This window comes from Marmota marmota, unplaced genomic scaffold (genome assembly GCF_001458135.2).
Source record: "Marmota marmota marmota unplaced genomic scaffold, marMar, whole genome shotgun sequence".
Classification (NCBI taxonomy): Eukaryota; Metazoa; Chordata; class Mammalia; order Rodentia; family Sciuridae; genus Marmota; species Marmota marmota.
The window spans coordinates 18,289,267-18,311,437 of NW_026000164.1; the positions used below are offsets into that span (position 1 = coordinate 18,289,267).

At 55.3% G+C, this 22,171-nt stretch overlaps 1 protein-coding gene across 4 annotated transcripts in view; it reads left to right on the forward strand.

The window, feature by feature from the left end:
* Plxna4 (plexin A4) overlaps nucleotides 1–22,171 on the forward strand; it is a 427,134-nt gene that overhangs the window by 400,564 nt on the left and 4,399 nt on the right. For 3 of the 4 annotated variants that reach the window (XM_048786917.1, XM_048786919.1, XM_048786918.1), the window contains 6 exons: nucleotides 7,082–7,185; nucleotides 7,603–7,702; nucleotides 8,843–9,033; nucleotides 9,892–10,061; nucleotides 13,597–13,809; nucleotides 19,889–20,039. In XM_048786917.1, coding sequence (XP_048642874.1) covers nucleotides 7,082–7,185; nucleotides 7,603–7,702; nucleotides 8,843–9,033; nucleotides 9,892–10,061; nucleotides 13,597–13,809; nucleotides 19,889–20,039 — 929 coding nt within the window. Of the gene's footprint in view, nucleotides 1–7,081; nucleotides 7,186–7,602; nucleotides 7,703–8,842; nucleotides 9,034–9,891; nucleotides 10,062–13,596; nucleotides 13,814–19,888; nucleotides 20,040–22,171 lie in introns of those variants that run through there. The other variant, XM_048786920.1, reaches the window with a different exon arrangement.

Here is a 22,171-nt window from a genome sequence, read left to right on the forward strand (position 1 = left end):
GGGGATTGAACTCAGGGGCACTGGACCACTGAACCCCATCCCCAGCCCTATTTTGGATTTTATTTAGAGACAGGGTCTCACTGAGTTGCTTAGCGCCTTGCCGTGGCTGAGGCTGGCTTTGAACTCGCGGTCCTCCGGCCTTAGCCTCCTGAGCCGGGGAAGTTACAGGCGTGCGCCACCTCGCTTGGCTTGCTTGTTAGCTTTTGAAGACACTCCCTCTCCAGATCTGGGGGTGCAAACCCCACAAAGCAAATCTGCAATGGAAAGGAGGAGCACCTCTTGCAGTCCAGCCGCAGCCAGGGCCACCCCCTTCCAGCTATCCACCGGGAGGGCTGCTGGGCCAACAGGGCCTGCCTGACGGTGGCCGCTCTCTCAAGTCACAGGCTGCTCAGGCCAGAAAAAGGCCACCTCCCCCTGCTTCCCAGGGCACAGTCTCCAGGGCCACAGTGTTCACCCTGGCGCTCAGGCTTCGGGTCCCAGGGTCACAGAGGGGCCCCAGTCCCATTGCACATGCTGCCGGGCCACCTCCAGAGCAAGGCCCCAGAGCAGGGCTAATGAGGGAGAAGCCAAGGAGCAGAGGGCTCCGGAGCGGAGCTTCGGTTCACCAAGGGCCTCCTTCAAAGTGTCCCTTTGTTCCAGAATTTGGAGCTGACCCCCGACTCTGGCCTTCTTCCTGCCAGACTTAGTTTACATACAAGGAAAACGGGGCTCCCCTGAGGCCCGAATGCCCTTTCCACACACTTCCACCCTGTCCCCATGGGCAGAGCAGGTGGGTCCTTCCATGGGGAGCCGCTGGACCGTCCTGCTTTCCACTTTCAAGAGTCTTCAATAAATGACAGACGTGTTCAACACGCTAGTGTAGAGCAGGCTTGTGACAGGGACGCTGCCCAGCCGTGCGCTACCGTGAGCGTTGTGCGCACTCTACCAGGGGCCAGGCTGAGCCGAGGGCCAGTAGTGCAGGTGCCCCGACTTGCCATATTTTCATGTTATGATGGCTTTGAAGGACACAGCCCTCATAAATGGAGGAGTATGTGTAAGAGCGAGAGAGAGAGACAGACTTATCTTAAGGAATTGGCCATATGTGATGGAGGCGGCCAGCCCCAAGTCTGCAAGGTGAGCTGGCAGGCGGGAGAGCCAGGGAAGAGCTGAAGGCCACCTGCTGGCAGAGGTCCCTGGTGCTCAGGGATGGTCAGGCTTCTGTTCTGTGTAGACCTTCGACTGACTGGACGAGGCCCACCCACCATATGAGGTTGACCTGATTTAAATGTGAATCTCCTATACATACACCTTCGCAGAAATATCCAGAATAATGTTTGACCCAATATCTGGGCACTCTAGCCAACCACGTATGGACAAATAAAATCCCCAGAACCCAAATGGGGCCAGTGTCTGTTGGAATTTGTGGAAGGAAAGATAGTCAGAGGGCAAAGGTTGAGACAGCTTGGGGTCTCAAAGCTCAGTATCCAGGTGAATATAGAAGCTGTCCTCACCAGGCCATGTCCCTTTCCACCCAGGGCAGGGCTTGTACCTTCTTGCACTACTCAACTCTTCCACGAACATACCAGGGGCTTACCTGTGTCAGCCTCTGTGCCCAGCATGGTGGTACCCAGGAGACGAGGTCAAGGTTGTCACTTCTGAGCACAGTAGTACAGGCAAGACATTTTTCTAAGAGACTCTTTGTCTCCTCCTTTCACTACCCAGAGGAAATAATTGATGCCACTCTACCCTTCCTGCCTGGATGGAGAATCTGCAGCTCAGACAGGCATAGTGCCCAGGCCCAGGTCACACAGCAGGGCAAAGGAGAGAACTCTACCTCCTCCCAGCCCATCTCCTCCTCAGGCCTTTCTTCTCCTACTACTGCCCATGACCTCCAGAGATTCCTCTAGTTTAATGCAAATGCTCTATCAATAGCCCCTGGAGCACCACCACCCCCTCTGTCTTGCAGCTCAGGTCACGCTGAAAGGATATATTTTTTCAAATAAGTAATTCCTGTATGCAATAAAAAGATACACTATCTTCTGAGTGAAATATAAAGAGTTCACAGCAGCTGTCCCCCCCGTTTGCATTTTCCGCTGCACCTGATGGGAAGGACAGATAAAGATAATGGGATTTTTTTCTTCTTTTTTTTTTTTATTCCACCTCCCTCTCTCCCTGGAAGGTGGAAGTGTAACAAATTGGATGGAGAGTGTGTCTGTCCTTTGTGCTTGGTGCCTGGAGCAGGGCACGGTGGCTGCCGGGCGCTGTGAGAGAAGTCACAGCTAGCAATCTTCTCTTGGTGCCATGCATATGAGTACCAGGGTCACCTTCCCTCCTCCCCGTGGCCACCTGCCTCTTTAACTCTTCTTTGACCTGATGAACTTCCAGGAGGGACACCAGAGCCCAGTGTTCCAGATTCAGGAAGATCCAGGGACTCTGGCTCATCTCACGTCAGCCCTGCCTGTTCCCCCCAAATCCCAACCAGCCGGGGCAGGCCCTTCCCAGTTTACAAAGACTCAGTGCCTTAAATGCAGACCATGTACTTCCATTCAGGAATTCATTTTTTTTTTAAGTGCCAACTTTCATGTTCGACCGTCTTCTGCTGGAGAAACAGCTCATCACAATACATTTAATTTTTTTGTCAACGATACTTTTGCAGACCTTCCTCTCTCCCACTTCCAGCTCAATTTTCTGACCTTCCCAGGGGTCACTCTGACCCTCTCATGGCCTCTCCCAGCTCTTTCATATGGAGCAGTAGAGTCATGTCCACAGCCTGCGACTTGGGGTGCATGGGTTGGGGGTGCCGGGAGCCCCTGGGAGAACGGGCTTCCAGAGCCCCAGTGGGAACAGTCAGGCTGTGAAGCTGGTCCCCGTGGCCACGTTGATTCCCTGGGCTCGGACTAGCCTGGTGGGTCTCCTCCGGCCCTGGCCTGCCTGCACCAGCCCCGGGGCCTCCTGGGATGGGTCTCAGGGGGATGGCAACAGGCAGGATTGCGTGGGTCCAGATGAGGTGTGCCTGTGACGGTGTGTGTGCGGGTCCCTGTGTGTCCCCCTGCACACCTCCACCGTGACGGCCACAGCTAAGGAGATGTCAAGTGTCCCGGGGAGCGTTTCCCTCTCGGTGTCAGGGATGGTGGGTAGGGACCCCTCCCGGGTCCAGGCTAGTAGTGATGCCCTCAGAGTCAGCGACTCCCTCCAGGCTGGCTGCTGGAGATCCCTCCCCTTCCCTCTGCCCAGATTCTCACTGCCCACCACACACCCCACATACTCAGGGGCAAGCCCTGGGGCTCCCATGTCCCCTGGAGCATTGCTGGGCATTTCTGGTCCATTGCCTGAGCACCCCGAGTCTGAACCTCGCCCCCCCACCACCACTTCAGCCAGGCCTTCATATTTCCGTGGTGGACAGAGGCGGCCACCTCCAGTGGGTCTCCCTGTGTCCTGCCCCACTGAGGCCCTCCTCTTCCCATCATCTCCCCGACCCCCGTGGTCCTAGCTCAAGTCCAGGTGCCTTGGCCTGGCACACTGGACCTTTCTGGGTTTCCTTCCTGACCTCTGGGGCCTCCCGGGTCTTCCTTCTCCCATGAGGTCACAATACTCAGTGCTGCCTTTGGACCAGTCCACCTGCTCCCTGGCCATCGGCCAAGTGCCTGCTCACCCGTCCTTCACAGATCGGCCCAAGCAGCTCCCTCCTGCCCAGCTGCCCGCACGCTCCTCGCTGTCTCCCTCCTCCACGCCCCGTGCACTGGGACTTTGGAGGGAGCTCTTCAAGGGCAAGGGTTTTGTGCACCCCAGGTCCTTGTTCAGCTCCGCCCGTGTCCTGCAGTGCCGTGCCTGGTACACGGAGGGCCCCCAGGACGTTAAATGTGGTTTGTGAATGAGTGAGAAGGGGGCTCTGAGGCCTTCCGGGTCCAGGTTTCCACATGGTGGCCCCGGAGAGGCCTTGGATGGGACAGCAGATGTCCTCGTCTGGAGGAGGTGTTGGTCAGGAGTCACCCAGGATTCACCCAGCCATGGCTGATCTGGGCATCTCCCAGCATCAGGTACCTTAGAGGCAGGTTGGGGTCTCTCTCTAGGCCCCAAGTGCAGCCAACACTCTCTGTCTGGAAGGCTCCGCACTCACCCGAGTATGCTGGCCATCGACCGGGTTGTCACAGTGCCCTTCAGCCCTTCTAAGGTGGCCGCCTCACACAGAGCAAGGTGTGGGCATGAAAAGAAGTATTTTTAGTATCTTTATCAGCAAGTCGGGGTCTCTCTGGTGAGAAGAATGCAGGTCTGAGGATCAGGAGGCCTGTTACTCTTATTAAATAAAACTAAGCATACACTGAATCTGTGACCCAGAGAGCACAGAGTGGCCCTTGCTCGGGGGCCTCCTGAGGCTGACTTAAGCAGAGAGGACCAGGGTGGCAGGCCGGCTCCCCCTCAACGTCCCCACTGCCCTTGGGGTCCCTCCCTCCTGTGGTGGAAATGAGATTTCATGGGCTCAGACATGCAGATTGGGAGACTGGGCTGCTCCTGGGATGGCATAGAACTGTTTTTTGTTTTTTTTTTTTTTTAACCTTTCTGATATTTCAGAACAAAAAAGCACATAGCAATTTTTCTGTGTACAGGGTAACAAAAATAACAGGCTTAAGAGATCTAAGAGGACGGCCAAGTGGTCCCCTTGATTCCGGCTCACGATCCTTATATTGGGATTTGAGGAAACAATCCCAAAGGTTTGACATGAAAAGACAACAATCACCACTTCGCAGATGCCCTGCCCCAGGCTGGGAGCTGGGCTGGGGTGACAGCAGGACTGGGCAGCCAGAAGGCCCCTTCCTGTAGCCCTGAGCCCGTGACCAAGGGCTGGCCTCTGTAGTGTGTCCGGCCTGCCCGCTGCACGGCCTCCTGCTTGTAGACTCAGCCTGCGGGGGAGCACGTGCCACCTCGTCAGCACGTCCAGGCACTGAGGGAAGGGAAACGTGGCCCAGGGAAACCTGCCAGTGGCCTGCGGGGACTCCTGAGTCCCAGAGTGAAGTAACTTTCCTGGTGTCAACCCTGGTCAACCTAGGGGGCAGGTGACCTGATCCAGTGCCCAAGCTGCACCCACATCCACCTTCCCCACCAAGAAGACCCAGAGCCCAGGAACCTCCTCTAGGGACCTGGGCATCCTGATGGCCTAGTGCAGTGCCCATGGAGCAGGCCCAGCTGGCTGGGGGCTGAGCAGTGGCTGGGCATGATGACCTCTAGGTCTGTCTTCCAGATCTTTTCATTTTCCCGGTTGTAAAATTAGAGGAGTGAGTGACAGTGATCTAAGAGCTCTTGCTGCTACCAGTGGAAGTGCCTGGTCTTGTTTCTCAGTTCAGATCCCCTTCCACCCTGGTAAATAGCAGCTCTCAGCTCACCTGCCTGTGGCCCCCTGTCCACCCCCGGGGGGCATAAACACACATGCCAGAGCCTCTTTCTACTGCTTGGAAAATAGGCCAGCACTGCCCATCCTTGGTCCCCTCCAACCTTTCGTCCATTCACTTAGTCACTGAATAAACACTTCCTAAGTGCTTCCTGTGTCCCGTACATGGGCCAAGACAGGCTAATTAGGTCATCTAGAAGCCTTGTTTTTATAGTCCAAGGACAATCTGTGCTCCTGCAGCTGTCCTGGGGAGACAGGGCCATCCCCTGCCCTACTTATTTGAATGGGGACATGGAAGTCAACTGACTCTCATTTGCTTACATAATTACTGGGCATGACTTAGGGCCAGAGTTACTGAGTATGGCTGTACAGGCTGTGCACTGCATAACTCTGCAACAGAGTAGTCCCACATTGGGGTCCGGAATCAGTCACCAACTGTCATTGCTCAAGTCCCCAGGTCATGTGATGATGGAGTCCCCAACTCCATCATCAAGGGGTGCCAGGATGGCTGCTAAACTAGAGGCCTGGCCTTTGGCAGGGATATTCTCCATCTAGACCTAGCAGGTCCCATGGCCCCGTCCGTGGAGGAGACCTCCTTCAGACTCATCTGGGGGGCAAAGGAAATGCAGAATGCTGGCCACCTTTGCGCCATGCCCCAGAGCTGTCTCTGTGCCCCCATGCAGCCACTTCTCCTTGTAAGCTGGAGAACCCCCTGCCCTATCCCTCAGCCCAGCCTGGTCTGCACCAAGTCACGGCCCCACAATTCAGTTGTCCAGTGGGGGTGGCAGCACCGGCCACAGCATGCATAGCGGAGACTGCATCAGTGCCTTCCGTATCACAAATGTGGCCAGTAGGGGACCCGCAGCTGGCCTTCGCCAGAGGGAAATGGGGTAGGGAATGTGAAAACAAGTCTCCATGGTTCTTGGGGGAAGAAATCCTTGGCAGGTCAGGCAGAGACGGCCAGGCGACTCCGGGCGGCAGCCACCTGCGCTCTGCACGAGCCTGGTGTTTTCTGCACGTCTCAGACGCGTCATAGCTACCAGCCAATGAGCCGGGCCTGGGCTGCCTGGAAACCAGATCTCTGGCTTCTCCACTGGAGCATGTTGCGTTTGAATTTAAGAGACTGCTTTTGCTGTTGGGTGCGTGCTTGTGAGAGTGGTGTGTGTGCGTGTACCGAGCGTGAGAGCTGGCGTGCACGTGAATTTCCATGTGTGTTCATTTCAAGACCAGAACGTGCCCTTCTCCATCTGCACAGGATTTGTGCTAAGTAGGGTGCTGGGACCTGGTTGATGGGAAGCAGCCCCCTATTCTCCCATGTGTGACCCATCAGTGAGCACATGTGTTGCTGGCTCTAGGGCCCCCAGGGAGAAAGGGGTGTGTACCTACAACATGGAAATCACTGGGTAGGTTACAAGGTTCTATTATCTGCATCAGCTTTGTGGGGCTAGGGGTCCTTCTGGGCATGAGACTGGGTCTGCATGCTTTTTGCCTCGTCCCCCTTCCAACGAGGCACATGGTCGTTGGGATTAGGACCTTGACTGGAACTCAGCCACTCTGCGCTGAGGACCTCTGCACTGGTCCTCACAGGAGCACGTTGGCCCTTGTCTACCTGTGAGTGCATCCTGGAGATGGCCCTGGGCGGGTGCCCACAGAGCAGTCCTCAGGATCCCCCAGGAGGGGCCAGGAGGCCTCCCTGAGATGCCACCTCTCCCCCTGCAGAGTGGCGACAAGGAAGCGGGGCGAGAATGATCCTGCAGGATGAAGACATCACCACCAAGATCGAGAACGACTGGAAGAGACTCAACACCCTGGCCCATTACCAGGTGAGGTGGACGTGGACAACAGGAAGTGGACAAATAGATAGCATTTCCTTGGATATCTCAGGCCTTAAATCACAGGGTCATCCTAAGCCTAGGCACCAAGCCCCCAACCCACTTCTTCACCACTAGTCCATGTCCCTTTGGGGACCCAGGAGGAACTAATGCCACCAGCCAGGAACTCCAGCCTCCTTAGAGCCAGGATGCTGACCTGCATGCTTCCCGCAGGTGTGGGCCGAGTCCCCAAGACAAGGCCTTCCTTAGATGTTCCCCTGCCATTGAAGGCGAAGGAAAGGGGCAACCTTCAGAGGCTCTTCAGCCAGGTGCTGATTGCCCCTCAGCATGGAGCTAATTCTCATGTGCCCCAGGTTCCTTGGTGGCAGAGTTTCTGTGCCCAGGCCCTTAGAAGCCTTTTCCCTGTAGGTGCCGGATGGTTCCGTGGTAGCTTTAGTGTCCAAGCAGGTGACGGCCTATAACGCAGTGAACAACTCCACCGTCTCCAGGACCTCGGCGAGTAAATACGGTGAGATCTCAGGGTCCACGGGAGGCGAGGGTTCCTGAGCAGCTTTGCTGTGGCAGCAGCATAGCTGGAGGGCAGCTGGCTCCGGGGGCAGGAGTCGGGTGAGTTGGGCAGGCTGGCCACAGGGAAGAGAGATGTCGGGCAGAGGCGGCTGATTCCCGTCAGTGACGGATGCATCAGCAGGACCTTCCTCCGGGAGCCAAGGGGGGACATCCCCCTCCACGAGAGTCTTGTAGCCCATAAGACACCTTTGTGGTGCTCATTATCTCGCAGCATGTTCATAACAATCCAGTGAATTAAATAATTATTATTTCCCCCTATTATGCAGATTAGTAAATTATAACTCAGAGGCAAAGATGCTAAATGACTGGTAAAGGTCACACCGTCATTATGCAGTGCAGGGAAGGGGCGGCCCCCCGTCTGAGGCTCTGTGGTGGAGGAGAAAGGGTGCTGAATGTGAGATCTCAGCCCCAAAGATGGTGCCATTCTGCCACTACCTGTGTGCTTGGACTGGACGGGCCACCTGACCACTGTGGGCCTCGGTGTCCTCATCAGTTAAACAGAGATCGAAAAAACATTCACCTCCAGAGGCCCGCAGATGAACACAGGGAATGGTCCCTGCACCCAGTAGGCCCATCAGTGCACCACATCTCACAAATACCGACAAGGGTCTAAGCCAATCAGTGGGCAGAGCTGGGGGAGTCGGAGGGGAGGACAGAGGCAAGCAGGTGCCGGGGTGGTCCCTCAGGTGGCCAGCGCTTATTAAGGAGACAGGCGACCTGCTCGTGAGCATAATTGGCTGCACAGAGCACATCCCGAGAATGCACACAAGGAAACGTGTAAAAGAAGTGCGAGCTTCTGTTTTTGCAAATTGAATAGTTGGGGGTTGACTCAATGGACAGCATGAGAGGAAGGGCCCAGGATGATCTGAGTGGTGGACTGAGCCCCAGAGATAACGGAGAAAGCGTCCCCATTTCAGGGAATGTTCAAAACTGGGGCCAGAAGTCATTCAGCAGCCACTAGTTGCAGGAGGGACCAGACAGTACTTGGGGTTGGCTGGGGCACGGGGTGCTTCTTCGGAGTCACTGGACATAGGGGCTGTGTGGCCTCCCACATGTTGGGTTGTGGTCCTCACATTGGCAGAAAATATGATCCGGTACACGGGAAGTCCCGACAGCCTCCGCTCCCGGACGCCCATGATCACCCCCGACCTGGAGAGTGGAGTCAAGATGTGGCATCTGGTGAAGAACCATGAGCACGGGGACCAGAAGGAGGGTGACCGGGGGAGCAAGATGGTTTCTGAAATCTATCTGACACGCCTGCTGGCCACTAAGGTATTGGACTGGATGGAGGACAGTGGGGCATGGAAAAGGACTTACCCACCTCAGAAATCCAGGGCTGGCAAAACCCAGCAGCTGTGCTCGTGCCTACTGTATTACCCGCCCGTGGTAGGCACTGCCAACCAGCCCAGGATTCTTTCCCAGGACAGAGCTTCAGGGTCCTGCTCAGCCCAGTGCTCCAGGCCAATCAGACTTGCAGCCTGAAGCCCTGTTCCCACCCCCTCTCTGTGCCTTTTCTCACATACAGAGCTGCTAACTGCACCTGTCCACGTTCTTCCTCCATGTCTTATGGAAAAATCGCTTCTTCTTGGGGGTCTCATGGACAGTCACTAGGGATGGAAGTCGGGGCTCCTTGAGCCACTTCCCAGCCCCTGTTTCTGATCCTGGTTCTGGGATGTTTCAGGCCTCTACTTTCCCTGTTTCTCTCCTGGGCTCTGCTCAGCACTCTGCAGGGCCCCAGGAGTAACTGTCCATTAGCTGGGCTGCATTAGGCCCAAACAAAACCAGCAGATTGTGTCTGTCTGCTCGCCCAAGTGCATGTTCATTAGCATTTGCAGAAAGTGCTAAAGTGGCCCTGCCAGAGGGTGGGAAACCAAACGCGTGGTTGGCAAAGGAAGGCTCACGGAGGTCCAGCCATCCATGTCCTGTCTGCTTTCAGTGTGCAGGGGACATTGACAATTGTCAAAGACAGGCGACGGGGGTGGGGGGGGGCAACGCAGTGTGTGGACTCTCGCAGTTTCACCCAAGCAGGGAAGCGGTGCGCCGTCCTCCCCGCCCGCTCCGCAGGGCAGATTCCAAGACTGCTCCTCAGAGCTGCGTGGGTGCAGCTGGGTCTCGTGTCCCCCTCCCCAGGGCACTCTGCAGAAGTTTGTGGATGACCTCTTCGAGACCATCTTCAGCACGGCCCACCGCGGCTCGGCCCTGCCCCTGGCCATCAAGTACATGTTCGACTTCCTGGATGAGCAGGCCGACAGGCACGGCATTCACGACCCGCACGTGCGCCACACCTGGAAGAGCAACTGGTGAGCGAAGGGAGGTGGGGGCCTCTGAAAGACCCCAGTCTTCAGAGATGAGCTGGCCGTCCTCCAGCTTCAGCCCCAGGGCCCCTGGTAGGCTCATTCTCTGGTCCCTGCACCATCCCCCCCCCCCATATTCTGCTGGACTTTTGTGCTCACTTCCTTCTGGTCAAACCTGTCTGCACATCCTTCTTTCCAATCAGTCAGTACATATTTATTGAACTATCTCAGTGAGCAAACACGAATGTCACAGCCAGGCCACCCCTTACCTCCAGGGACCTCCCAGGGGTCTTGACAGTAGGCTAGACACCGAGGGTCCTGAGTTAGGCTCAGCTGTGTAGACAGACACAAACTGCGAGAGACAGTACCTGTGCTCACCTGGGAGGCAGAGGGGCAGCGCCTCATGGTGACTTATAAGTGGGGTTTTGCAGCACACCCCAGAGCATCTGGCTGGACAAGGGCATTTCCACTCTATTCTATATGCTCCGCTCCTCTCTCTCCATGAATTCCTTTTCCAAGCCCTGGTTGGAGATGAGACCTGTCCGCAACCACCTCGTGTTCCCTGGAGATCACAGGATTCTCTAAGTACGAATGGCACTCTAGGCGTCTCCACAATGGCCCTCTCTCCTTTCATCATCCAGCATCCTTCTCTTCATTGGCGTGTGGTCTGTGCTTCAGGCTGAAATTGCAAGGTCAGGCATCAGCATTCAGCACGCGCTGCAGGGCTTTGCCCAGAGTGGGACTCAGTAAATATTGATGAGACGCAGGGCCAGGGTGGCCTCTGTTTGGGAGTTCTACCTCGGGGAAGGCTGGCTGATATCCAGTCCCTTCCATTCCAGAATCCCTCCCTGTAGCTTCGCATGGTCCATGTTCCAGGTCGTTCTTCCCCACATCATTCTTCCAAGGCAGCGTGGGCTAGTTGCCGGGCACCTACCTTGGCTAGGACTGGCGGTGCATGAGCAGCCTGGGCCAAAGGAGAACACAAGAAAGTGGGAGTCAGGCTGGGGTATGGGACTTCATTCCTGTGGCACGCTCTGGCTTCCTCATTCCTCCCCTGGAGAAGGGAGCTCCTTCAGGGAGATTATAACCCCAGGCCCGAGGGAGGATTGGCCCACGGAGCTGAAGAGTGAGGTCTATACTAACATGGATGGGAGAACCATCGTGGAAGAATTTTCCAATCTTTCCAACCAGCAGTGATGGGGTTTCCACGGTCTCCTCTGTAAGTCCTACCTCTCCCATGCCTGCCTCCAAGTAGGTGGTATTTCCTTCCCCCCAGTCTTCTTGGCCTGCCCCGGGAGAGTCTGAAGATCCCCAGCCTCCCCTGCCTCCTCTCTCTATCGGCGAGTCTTCCCACTCTGATGTCTGTAACCTTCCGGATATGATAAGTGCACTGCCCAGATCTTCTCCTGCACATGGCCTGGGCTGGGGAGAGCCGGTCCAAGTACCCAGATGCTGTAGCATAGAACTTCAGGTCCAGGCAGAGGAGATCCCAGGGAGTAGATGGTAGCATCAGGTTCAAGGACTCCCCTTCAAAGGACATTCCCCATAATCCTGGGCAAGAAGTAGTCAGTTGAGATTCATGAGATCCGCAGACAGACCCAACAAAGAAATCGTTTCTCTACTCCTGGCCCAAGGTGTAAGTCAGCCTCTCCCACCCACTCCCTCCACCGTTCCCCACCTCCTCTCTTTTAAATAAACCTCCTGCTCATTTAGCCTGAGTGGCTGCAATCAACCAGAGATGAGTGGCACCACTGATGTTAATAATATGCTAATATTTCATTAGGCGGGAGCCTCGTGGCACCTTGGCCTCCCCTGTTTGATGGGCCTGTCATCGCAACCTGCTTCAGGGAGACCCGTGAGAGGTGAACCAGAGCAGCCCAGAGTCCCTGTCCTGGGTGGGCCTTCTGGAAAACTAAAAAAGAGCTGTGGAAGGGAGACTGTGAGCTGGGAAGCCATGCGTCCTTCCTTCAGGGCTCTCAGGCCGGCGGTTAGGCTGGGCGGCCACAACGACCCCTCCGTCACCCATGTGCCCTGGCTCTCTGAGCTGCCAACCCATTATTCCCTGTTCTGGATTTCTAATGACAAAGCAATGCCACGAAACCTTGCTAGACCTCAGTCTGCCTGCCCACACCTGGGCTGCACCCTTCGCAGGGACCTACTAGACACCTGTGAATGGCCTGGCAGTCTGGGATGTCAGGTCCTGCTGGATCTACACACTCTTGTCCTCTCTACAGACCAGCTGCTAGCAGATGCGAGGATAGAAATATTGTACTCACTGCACTGAAATGACGTCATTCAAAGAGTTTGTGTTTCTCAGAGGCAAGCCAAACACAAACGAGCATTGTGACTCTCACCAACAGTGAGAGCAGCCACCAAAACCACAATAAAGCGTCAGGGGAGCATGGCGGGAGGTGAGGGGTTGGGAGCAGAGGGAGGGAAACGGGCAGCTCCGTGCTGGGTGCCTCTCGGCTTCCTCATCTCATCTCAGCGAGCTGGCTGGAAGCCAGGGGCCAGAGCCTGAGCCAGGGCAGGGGAAAGCGTCTCCCCATCGCCAGGTCCTCTCTAGCCACACACAGTGACTTAAGTACTGGACCACACCATGCAATTTTCTCCTCCTTGTGTCTGTTTGTGCTGACTGCACCTGCAGCCTGTCCCGCCTCTCCGCCAGGCCTTGCCCAGCTAGGGAACACCGATGCGTGTTTCTGAAACCCAGACCGCCACGTGTCATCTCTGCAGAGGCTTTGTGGACACGGCCCTCGCCGTGTGCCCCCTGGGTCCCACACTGACCCCTTCACATTGTGCAGTCCTGGCACCCATACTGCCCAGCATGCACCTGGTGGCGGGTCTGTCCTCCCTCCACACCCACCGCCCACAGTTTCTTGAGGACGCGGGATGTGTGGTTCATGGTATCCTCTGCAGCTGGCACGGTTCCTTGCAGGCAGCAGGTGCTATCTGGAAGGGGGCGGGGACACAATGGGACATATGAGGGGCTGAATGTGTCATCAAGAGTCGCTGAGCTATACTCTCAGCCCCAAGGCCTTCAGAGGCAGGAAGCAGCCAGTGGGACCAGGCAGGGAGTGGGAGGAAGCCGGTGGCTTCTGCATCCAGTTTGTGGCAGGAGGTCAGACACCAAGTCCAGGTTCCAGATGATTCCAAAGCTTGCCAACTTAATGCTCTTTGGAAGCGGACAGTGGAATAGAGTTCGAAATTTCTCTTTCTAGCACACATCATGGTGCCTCTTATACCAAGGGGAGGATCAGGGGTCCTGTGTCACAGTTGGGTATCAAGTTGTCTCCAGTACCTTTCAGTATTGCGTCTCTGCATGAGTGATTCACCTTCCTGATCTGCAGTTTCCTGGGAGGTAACTGGAGCCCAGGAGAGCAGCCCCACACCCCATCCCTGCACACCCCGTCTCTGGCCTAGAGAAGGCACTTGAGCACCAGGAGTTGCCTAGCCACCTCCTGTTCTCCAGAGAACCCTCCAGCCACATCACAGCTCGCCGACCCCTTGCCGCTGACCCTCTGCCCCTTCCTCCGCACAGCCTCCCCCTGCGGTTTTGGGTCAACATGATCAAGAACCCGCAGTTCGTGTTTGACATCCATAAGAACAGTATCACGGACGCCTGCCTCTCCGTGGTGGCCCAGACCTTCATGGACTCCTGCTCCACGTCGGAGCACCGGCTGGGCAAGGACTCGCCCTCCAATAAGCTGCTCTACGCCAAGGACATCCCCAGCTACAAGAACTGGGTGGAGAGGTGAGTGTCGGGACCAGGCAGCAGGGGGAGGCCCCTGGCTACAATGCCCACGAGAGGCCCCTCCCCAAACCCAGGCTGGCACCTCCCAAGGCTGGTCCTGCAGATTGGCAGGCGCACCCCAGTGATGTCGTCTACTGGACAAGAACCGGGAACTCAGCTGGGACTAGCTCTGGGCTCTGCTGGCCTGTTTGGAAGGCCGTGGACCTTGATAACTGAAGTGTGTTCGGGGCCCAGGGAGGAGATGTGGTTCCCGGCTGTAACCCTCAGTCCCCACATACATGCATGCTATGCACACATGCATGCCCTATGTGCATAATACATGCCGCACACGCAATCATATGCCACATACACTTGTATATACACATGCCATACATATATGCACATGCATCGAGCATGATCCATATGTGAATGCTGTACATGTATGCATGCCCTATATACAGCGACACACACACACGTGCACACATACATACCATATGTAATCCATGCATCCATCTATACATGCATATCTACATGCAAAGACACATGTGGTGCATGCTCTACACATACGTGTATATGATGCTGCACATAGGAGCATACAGGCCTCACGTGCACGCACTTTGATCATAAATGTGCAAGGTTCCCAGTAATGTCTCGCCACAAAAGACTTGAGGCCTCCGCCCATCTTCCTGTCCATCTGTCAATTCTCCCATACCATCCCAGCCCCTTCACTATCACCTGACCAGCTCTTTGTGCCCTGGGTGTGTGATCTCAGCCATCACACCCACCTGGTCACTGTGTCTGGCAGTCACGTGTCTGCTATGGCACAGACCCACCTGTCAGCTGAGGCTCCTGGCTCTCAGTCCCCGCCAGCTCCTGGTAGAGAATGTCATGGTTCGTCTGAGCCGCGGCGGATCCGTAAGGCGAGCACCTGAGCCACAGCCAACTGGGACTGGATGCATCACTGTAGTCCCCTAACGTGAGAGGACAGGAATTGTGACTTCCTTTCTTGCTGGTCAAGGTGAAGAAATATACATACCGGATGACCAGGCAATTAGCCCAAGATGATTGAAGTGGCCACAATGAAACTAGATCCCAAGGCTCTTAAATGACTCCCAAATCTTACTATTTATGAAGCTTTCAAACAGAATCTCTGCCAACTCATACTGTACTTCTGGGTAGATCAAGGAAGGGGCTCCTTTCTATAGGCAGATGTCACCCCACCATAGGGTGTGGGTTTGCTGAATAAGGAGTTAGTTGTTGGTCACAGCTCTCATTTAAGTACCTTTGTGCAGTGAACCACCTGCACACCTCCACATGGCCGTTTTACTCTTAGACTATCTTTCTCTTTTTTCCAAGTAGCGTAAAGATAAGAAATCTGGATGGAAGTTCACTTTTGGTGCCCTTGGGAAGAATAAAAAAAAAAAAAACCAGAAATTGTTCTTGCCTTAGTGATTGAAGACATAATGAACAATATCATTTTACCCATGGCAGAAAAGGCAGTCTCCATCTTCATTCTAGAACATCACCTCCTCTTGTACACAGGGAGGAACTGGGAGGGGGTGAGTCCTGGCCACCTCGGTGAAACAGTTTCACTAAAAGAATTTCTGTTCTGTTTTTCAATACCCTCCCCTACTTTTCTACTGTGGCCTGTGATGGATGTCACACTCTGGCTGTCAGGGAGAGAGCCACATCTTTGTCCTCATGTCAGATTATCCCGGTCACCCAGGGGGGCTCTCATCTCCCTCTGCATAGACAGCAGTGCATCCTTCCCACAATAGGGCTGCTGGGAGCAAGCCCTCATGTGTGGTCCCTGCTTTCTGCAAAGAAAGAGGAAGAGGCAGCATTTGGACGGTGGGTCACCCCTGCACTGATGAGGGTCACTGAGCCAGAACCCTGGGTGGTAGAGAGGAAGGAACAGGGGGCAGGAAGGGTGGGGACATTTATAAGGATCCGTGTAGAGGACACTTCCTGGACAAGGCTGGGTAGTCCTAGGTGAGACCAGTGCACTGCTGGGCTAATCGTCTTCCTCTAGGTTGGTTCTAAGTGAGACCGGCTCATGCAGCTGCTGCTGGTCACGAGGAGCCCTGTCGATTGGGCTCTTTAGGTAATGGCTTCCATTTCTTATCCCACTAGTTTCTTAGCAACCAAAGGCACGCCCAGGAAAGTCATCTTTCTCTTGCTTAATGTCCCAAATCCTTTCTCCTCCCGTTTGGGAGCAGGGGTAGAAAGACAGAGGGATTGAGAAAGAGCATGGGCAGTCGGGAGATGGAGCTGAGCACTCCTGCACTTGGTGAGGAGTGGACAGGTCCACCCTTGCTCCCACTCCTCCTCCGCACACCCCATGGTGCTCATGGACAGCAGGCTCCTCGTCTCCACAGCCCTATTGGGCTTTTGCTTGTGGCCAAATCTAGAAACAGGAAGGAGATTCTTGGTTCCCCATGAACAGTTCTCTCACAGAGCAGTACTCCAGCCTTGTCACCGTGAGCTCATGTGTCCCAATCGGTTGCAAATCTCTATTTCCTGACCAATAGCAGTGAACACTGCAGAGTCTGGTGGTGATTTCATCTGATTTTAACTGGGAAAAGCTTCAGAGTTATCCCTGAGGAAGCGTTGGCCGCCCTCACCAGCCGTCAGGAGATTTCCCCTGAAGAAAGTGAGGGGAATGGCGTCCCGGCTGGCCCACCAGCACTGGATGAGGGTCGGCCACACTTTGGAATGCTGTCATGTGTCATGGCATGAAGAAGGTTAAGGTTTTAGATACTTTAATATGCCTCCTACGGCTCCCATCCATCCAAGCTTATAAAAGGTGACAGTTCACCTTGGAGCAGTACCAAAGGTGAGGCCCAGACATTCCCCTGACCCATGCGTCCATCCACTGGTCAAACGTGGATTTGCCATGGGTGTGGTGGGCACTTGGAAAGTTAGACCAGATCCTTCTCTGCAGCTCACAGTTGAGGAGGACATATAGGAAGGTTCTCAGCCAGGCCCACAAGCTGCCACAGCTGGGGCTCTGGGAGTGAGGCCCTCATTCTCCTGGGCCTGGAGACAGCAGCCAACGGTTCCCAGGGGAAGACTTATGCAGGGCCTTGAAAGCTGAGTTTGGGGATATCAGAGCCTTCCAGCCTGCCAGGCCCTGGCCAGCTCCAGGGGGTCCTCGGGGACTTTTCAGAGCACCAGTCCTTCTGAGAAAGGGTGTGTAGGGTTCAAGTGCGAGGGGCCCAGGCTGACCTTTCCCTTCCCCACTACACAGCCAGCTGATGAGAACACTTGTTTGAAGTTCATTAATGAGGCTTAAGTGCATTCCTCACAATCAATGGGGCAACTCTGTGGAGGGTCCCAGGACAGGAGCCAGCCCAGCAAAAGTGAGAAGGAAGCAATTGTACCCATGGCAGAGAAGGTGCCGTGGGAGTCATTGTCAGGCTCCGGGCTGGCTAAAGGGTTGGGCTGGGGAGAGCCCTGGAGGGGGCTGGGGAATGTTCAAGGCATTAGCCAGACCCAGCAGAGAGGATGGGCCACTCAGCTGCAGCAGGCCTGGGGCTGTAAACAGGGTTAGAAAGGCAGCCGGACTCCGAGCCCCACACCCTCCAGGGCATGAGCTGCCCTTGGCCACTCAGCTCAGCCCGTCCAGAACCTGCTGAAGATGCCGTCATGTGACCGGTCCACCTGGGGGATAGTGTGGGGCCACAGACATGCCCTGGCCCAACCCAGTGTCCTCAAAGCCAAGGCAAAATTAGGGAGATGGAGCTACTCAGTGGGGATCTGACCTCGCGTGAGGTTGACGACACAAGGCACATCCAGGAGAGTATGTCACCTGTCAGCTTTAGGTGAGGTGGTTCTAGCCCGGCCCCGGACCTCTCAATTTCTCGCCGTCCCTCTCGTCTCTCCTATATTCATACTTCCAAATATTCTTTTTGAAGGAGTGGTCTGGGCTTCTAGGACCTGGGCAAGGTAAGCCATCATAAGGGAGAGCGCTGGGCATCTCTGGTTTCCTGTGGGGCAGGGTCCCCCCCATTGTGGACACAGTGCTCCCCAACCTGGCCTTCCCTATACCTCGGAGGCCATAAAGGCAGCAGTCAGCCCTCGTGCTGCGTGCAGAACGCCTGACAGAACCAGCTGTCCATCTGCACAAGCTTCCACAGGTGGAGAGGAGAACCGGCCGGAGCTTCATTTTGTCCTCTCGGTGGGACCTGGGCTTTTCATCCGTCAGAGTCTCTGGTTATCCACAGTAGAACTGTCTGACGGAGCTTTGGGCCTGGCGCTGTGATTAGAGCTGCGCTGCAGCTGCTGGCCATGGTTCCAAAAGCGAGAGAAACCAGGCTTCTCCTTTACCCCAGGAGACGTGTAGAGATGACCCTGGGCTTGGTGAACCCATCTTGCTCGGCAGGTGTGGGACGCCCGAGGGAACAGTGACACACGTCTCCTTGGGAATGGCAAGGATGGGGCCGCCCCTGGTCTCCTGCTGTGAGATGGGACACTGGCATTCGCTGTCTTCCAGAAATAGAGGCCATGAATGGAGACTCTGCTGGAACCTTTACACCTGGAATGTCATGAAATCACCCGAGCCCTGTGCACGCGGCATCTGGGGAGATGCTTTGGGGTGGCTCTAGGCTCTTCTAGGGATGGAGCAAAGGAATTGAAAGGGAGCAGGATGAGACAGGAGGGGACAGTGGGCAGAGAGGGTGGTGAAGGATGGCAGCAGGTCATCCTCAGGGCCCTCAGCTGCTCTGAGAAAGGCCATATTGTTAGTCCTTGTCCTCGTTGCCTGTCTCAGCAGCCTGTCATGAGCCAAGGCCTCCTGGCCAGCCCAAAGGTGACTGGTTCCACAAGGCAGGTGGCATTGTGTGTGGTGTGCGTCTGGGTCCCCCCAACCAGCCCCTTTCGTCCCCAGAGCACAGGTCTCATGTCCCTACCTCTGCCTTCCCTGTCTTCCAGCCAGCGACAGGTCTGCAGTCCCAGGGCTGCGGCTCAGGCAGGGTGCCCATCCCAGCCCTGGGCTGCCAGGAAGGTTCTGGTGGCAAATGGAGCTATCATTCTAAGGCTGGCCCTTGAGCTGACAGTGGAGGAGCCCTGCAGTGTCATTTCTGCCAGCTTGTCACCCAACTCCTGGGAACTCCTGGGGACAGGTGGAAGTCAGAGACACAGCACAGGGCTGATGGGTCCTGGTCAGAGCAGCGAGGGGTGTGGGCTGGGAAAGACACAGGGTCAGAACACACGATAAGAATATCCCCAAATCTCTGAGAATGTCCCCTATACTCATCTGATGCACCCTTGAGTGCTGGGACTCCCGGGGCCTGTCACCGTCACCAACCCTAGCACAACCCCACGAGCAAATGCCTCTCCTTAGCCTTGGTGCCCAGGTGCCTGGTTTGCTGTCCTAGCCCACCCTGCAGTCTTCCTCCTGGTTCCTGATTCTAGGGTCTCAGAATAGCTTTCTCTAACCCAGAGCCCCGGGGACTTAGAGTGGGCTGGGCTGGGCAACCACAGGGCCCCTGTGCTGCGTGGCTTTGCAGTTACCTGTTCTCATTTTCACAATCTACAGTCCCAAAAGCCCAGAGGAAAAGGGGAGAAGGAACCGTCATCAGTTCCTCATTAGGAAACCACGCGGCTCCCCTCTGGCGGGGGAGTTGGGGTCCGGTGCATAAAATGTCAAATTGCAGAAATTAAAAATGTAAATGCTGGCATCTAATTAACCAGTTGACAGCAGTGCACAGCTGCAAGTGACAGTGACTGATTGCCTTCTGCCAGCCTCTCTCTCTGAGCAGCCCCCAGCCCCACCCCTCTCTCACTTAACCCCCCGGAGAGCGGAGGACATCGGAGAAGAGCCACTGTTGGAAAGAGCCTTTGGGCCACTGGAGGAGACCCGTGCCCTCAGGAGGGAACCCTGCAGGGACACCAGCAGCTGGAAGCTAAGCAGAGGCCCCTCTTCCTCTTGGCCCCCTCTGTCCACCCTCTGTCACTGTCTTGGCCACTCCCCAGATCCTTCCCTCAGTTCCTCCAGAGCTGCGAGAGCTTCTCCTGGATCTGACCCAGAGGCCGAGCCCCAGAGACCACTGTGGTCCCCACAGTACTCCAGCTTCTCTCCCTTCCCGTCCCTTGGCAGGTATTACTCGGACATCGGGAAGATGCCGGCCATCAGTGACCAGGACATGAACGCCTACCTGGCGGAGCAGTCCCGGCTGCACATGAGCGAGTTCAACACTATGAGCGCCCTCTCGGAGATCTTCTCCTACGTGGGCAAGTACAGTGAGGAGGTGAGCCCCGCCCCGCCCTGCTGAGGCCTGTGGGGAGAAGAGGGCAGAGATGGAGAAGCCCCACAGGCCTCGGTGTAGAAGACCAGTCCCAAGACACACCCCCTCGGCATCTCTCCTGGGAACTCTACCCCCAGGCTGCAAAGACTGAGACACTAGGGTGGTTATTCCAAGCATTCTACATTAGTCCCTGATCTTCCCATACATCTACATACCTGTCTCTTTCGTTTATTCTTATTTTCTTCTCAATATTCCTCTTATTTTCCCCATTTCTCTAATTCTTTTTGAACAGCACCTTCCCACTCCCATGGACAGTCCATTGGGTGTGGTACAGTATTGTAGAGAACAGAATAGACTAGAAACAGAATAGAATATGGTGGAATAGAAGGAATGGAATGGAATAGAATAGTAGCAACTGAACAGAACAGAAATAGAGTAGAATGGGATAGAATAGAAAAGAATTGAACAGAATGAGAAAGGGAAGTGACCCAAACCAGCAGACAGGGGCAGAATGGAATGGAACGGAAGGCACTTTTAGTTGGGTTCCCTTGTAGGAAAACTCTAGCTGGGATAATCATCACCATAGATTCTGCCTTCTTTCTGGTCAGTATAAAGGTGCTATTGGCTACGCAGGTGTAGACCAAGTGGATTGGAATCCAGTTTCCCTGCATTGGAGCACAGCATAACTGTGAAGATCGAAACAAGACTGGAGGCCAGCACTCCAGGGTCTCTACTTCCTCACAGTCTTGTCACTCAGAGAGGGTCCAGGAGAGTCTAGGAAACCCCGGCAGGCCTAGGGCCTGGTGTCCTACAGGTCATGAGCAGTATAGTTTGTGAACCTCAAGTCAAAGAAGAACCAGCAGAGTCTCTTAGGGGATAGACCCCGGAAACCAGTCCACAGGAGAGAGTTTCCCCCTCCTGTGGCAAGGCATGAGCGTAAGGACGGTGTGTGATACATCTGAGTAAGTGTGCAACTCCCTCATCTTAACCAGGACTGTCCCTTCATCTGCAAGCACACTTGTCTTGGTGTCAAAATGTCCTGTCTTTATGAAATGATGGCAGTTGTTGGCCAGCTCACAAGGAGACACTTGCACAGTCTCCATTAAAAAGTATCAGCTGGCATAAGATCCAAAGTTCTGGGAGCCTCCCTGGAGCTAGAATCCTCCTTTGTCCTCCTTCTCTTCCTTGTCCCATGCCCTCGGGTCCCCAGCCACCATGCATACAGCCCAGGTGCCTCCCGTGGAGCAGGTGGGCTGCCTCTCGTGGAGCAGGACTGCTCAGAGCATTCCCAGGTGTGCCTGACTTTATCCTCTGTGCTGGAGCAGACCAGGGATGGATGAGTAGTCCCTACAGTTTGCCAGTAAGGAATGGGATTCATTCAGAAAAAATCACCTTTTGACCCAGATCATCCAGCTGGAGACTGGCGGAGCCGTTCCTCAATCCTGCACCCCCTGAGCCTAAGTGGAATCCTGACGGACTGTCCCCAGGCACCACCACCACTGTTACTGTCCTCCACCAACCACCTGACCCCAGGAGAGGCTTGGGCAGAACTGATCCATTAGGTGCTAATGGCCAGGAAAGCTTACAGCCTTTCACTTGCAGGGATATTCGTTTCTCAACAGGCAGAGTTAAGCCAAGTAATTTTCAAAATGTGGACATCCAGCCTCAGGCAGCTGATGGGGAAGATTCTCCTTTTTAAGGAGGAGGGATGAAATCACATTTCTGTGAAATCCCATTCCCGCTGGACGTGGAGCACACACTTCCCATCAGACACGGAGCTCTCTGCCGTGAACCTGTTGTGACCAGGGCCCCTGGCCCTGGGCATCTTCAACAGAGCGTCTGCCTTCTGTCGGCTGCCTCTCATGAACAATGGAAGGCACACAGTTGTGCAGACATGACAATGTGTGTGTTGGCATCCTGGGCTCCTGGGCCTGTGGGTGCCTACAGGCTGTGTCCTGTGTCCAGGTGCCTCCTGTGCCTCCCTACCCAGGCCACCCAGGCTGCCACTTACCAGCAGTGTCGTGTGTGCATCTGCGAGTACACAACTTCCCACCCTTATGACCACGTCCGCGGGTCTGCGTATGCCCTGAGAACACACAGGTGCACACCCCACCGAGTAACCCCTCTGTTCTTGT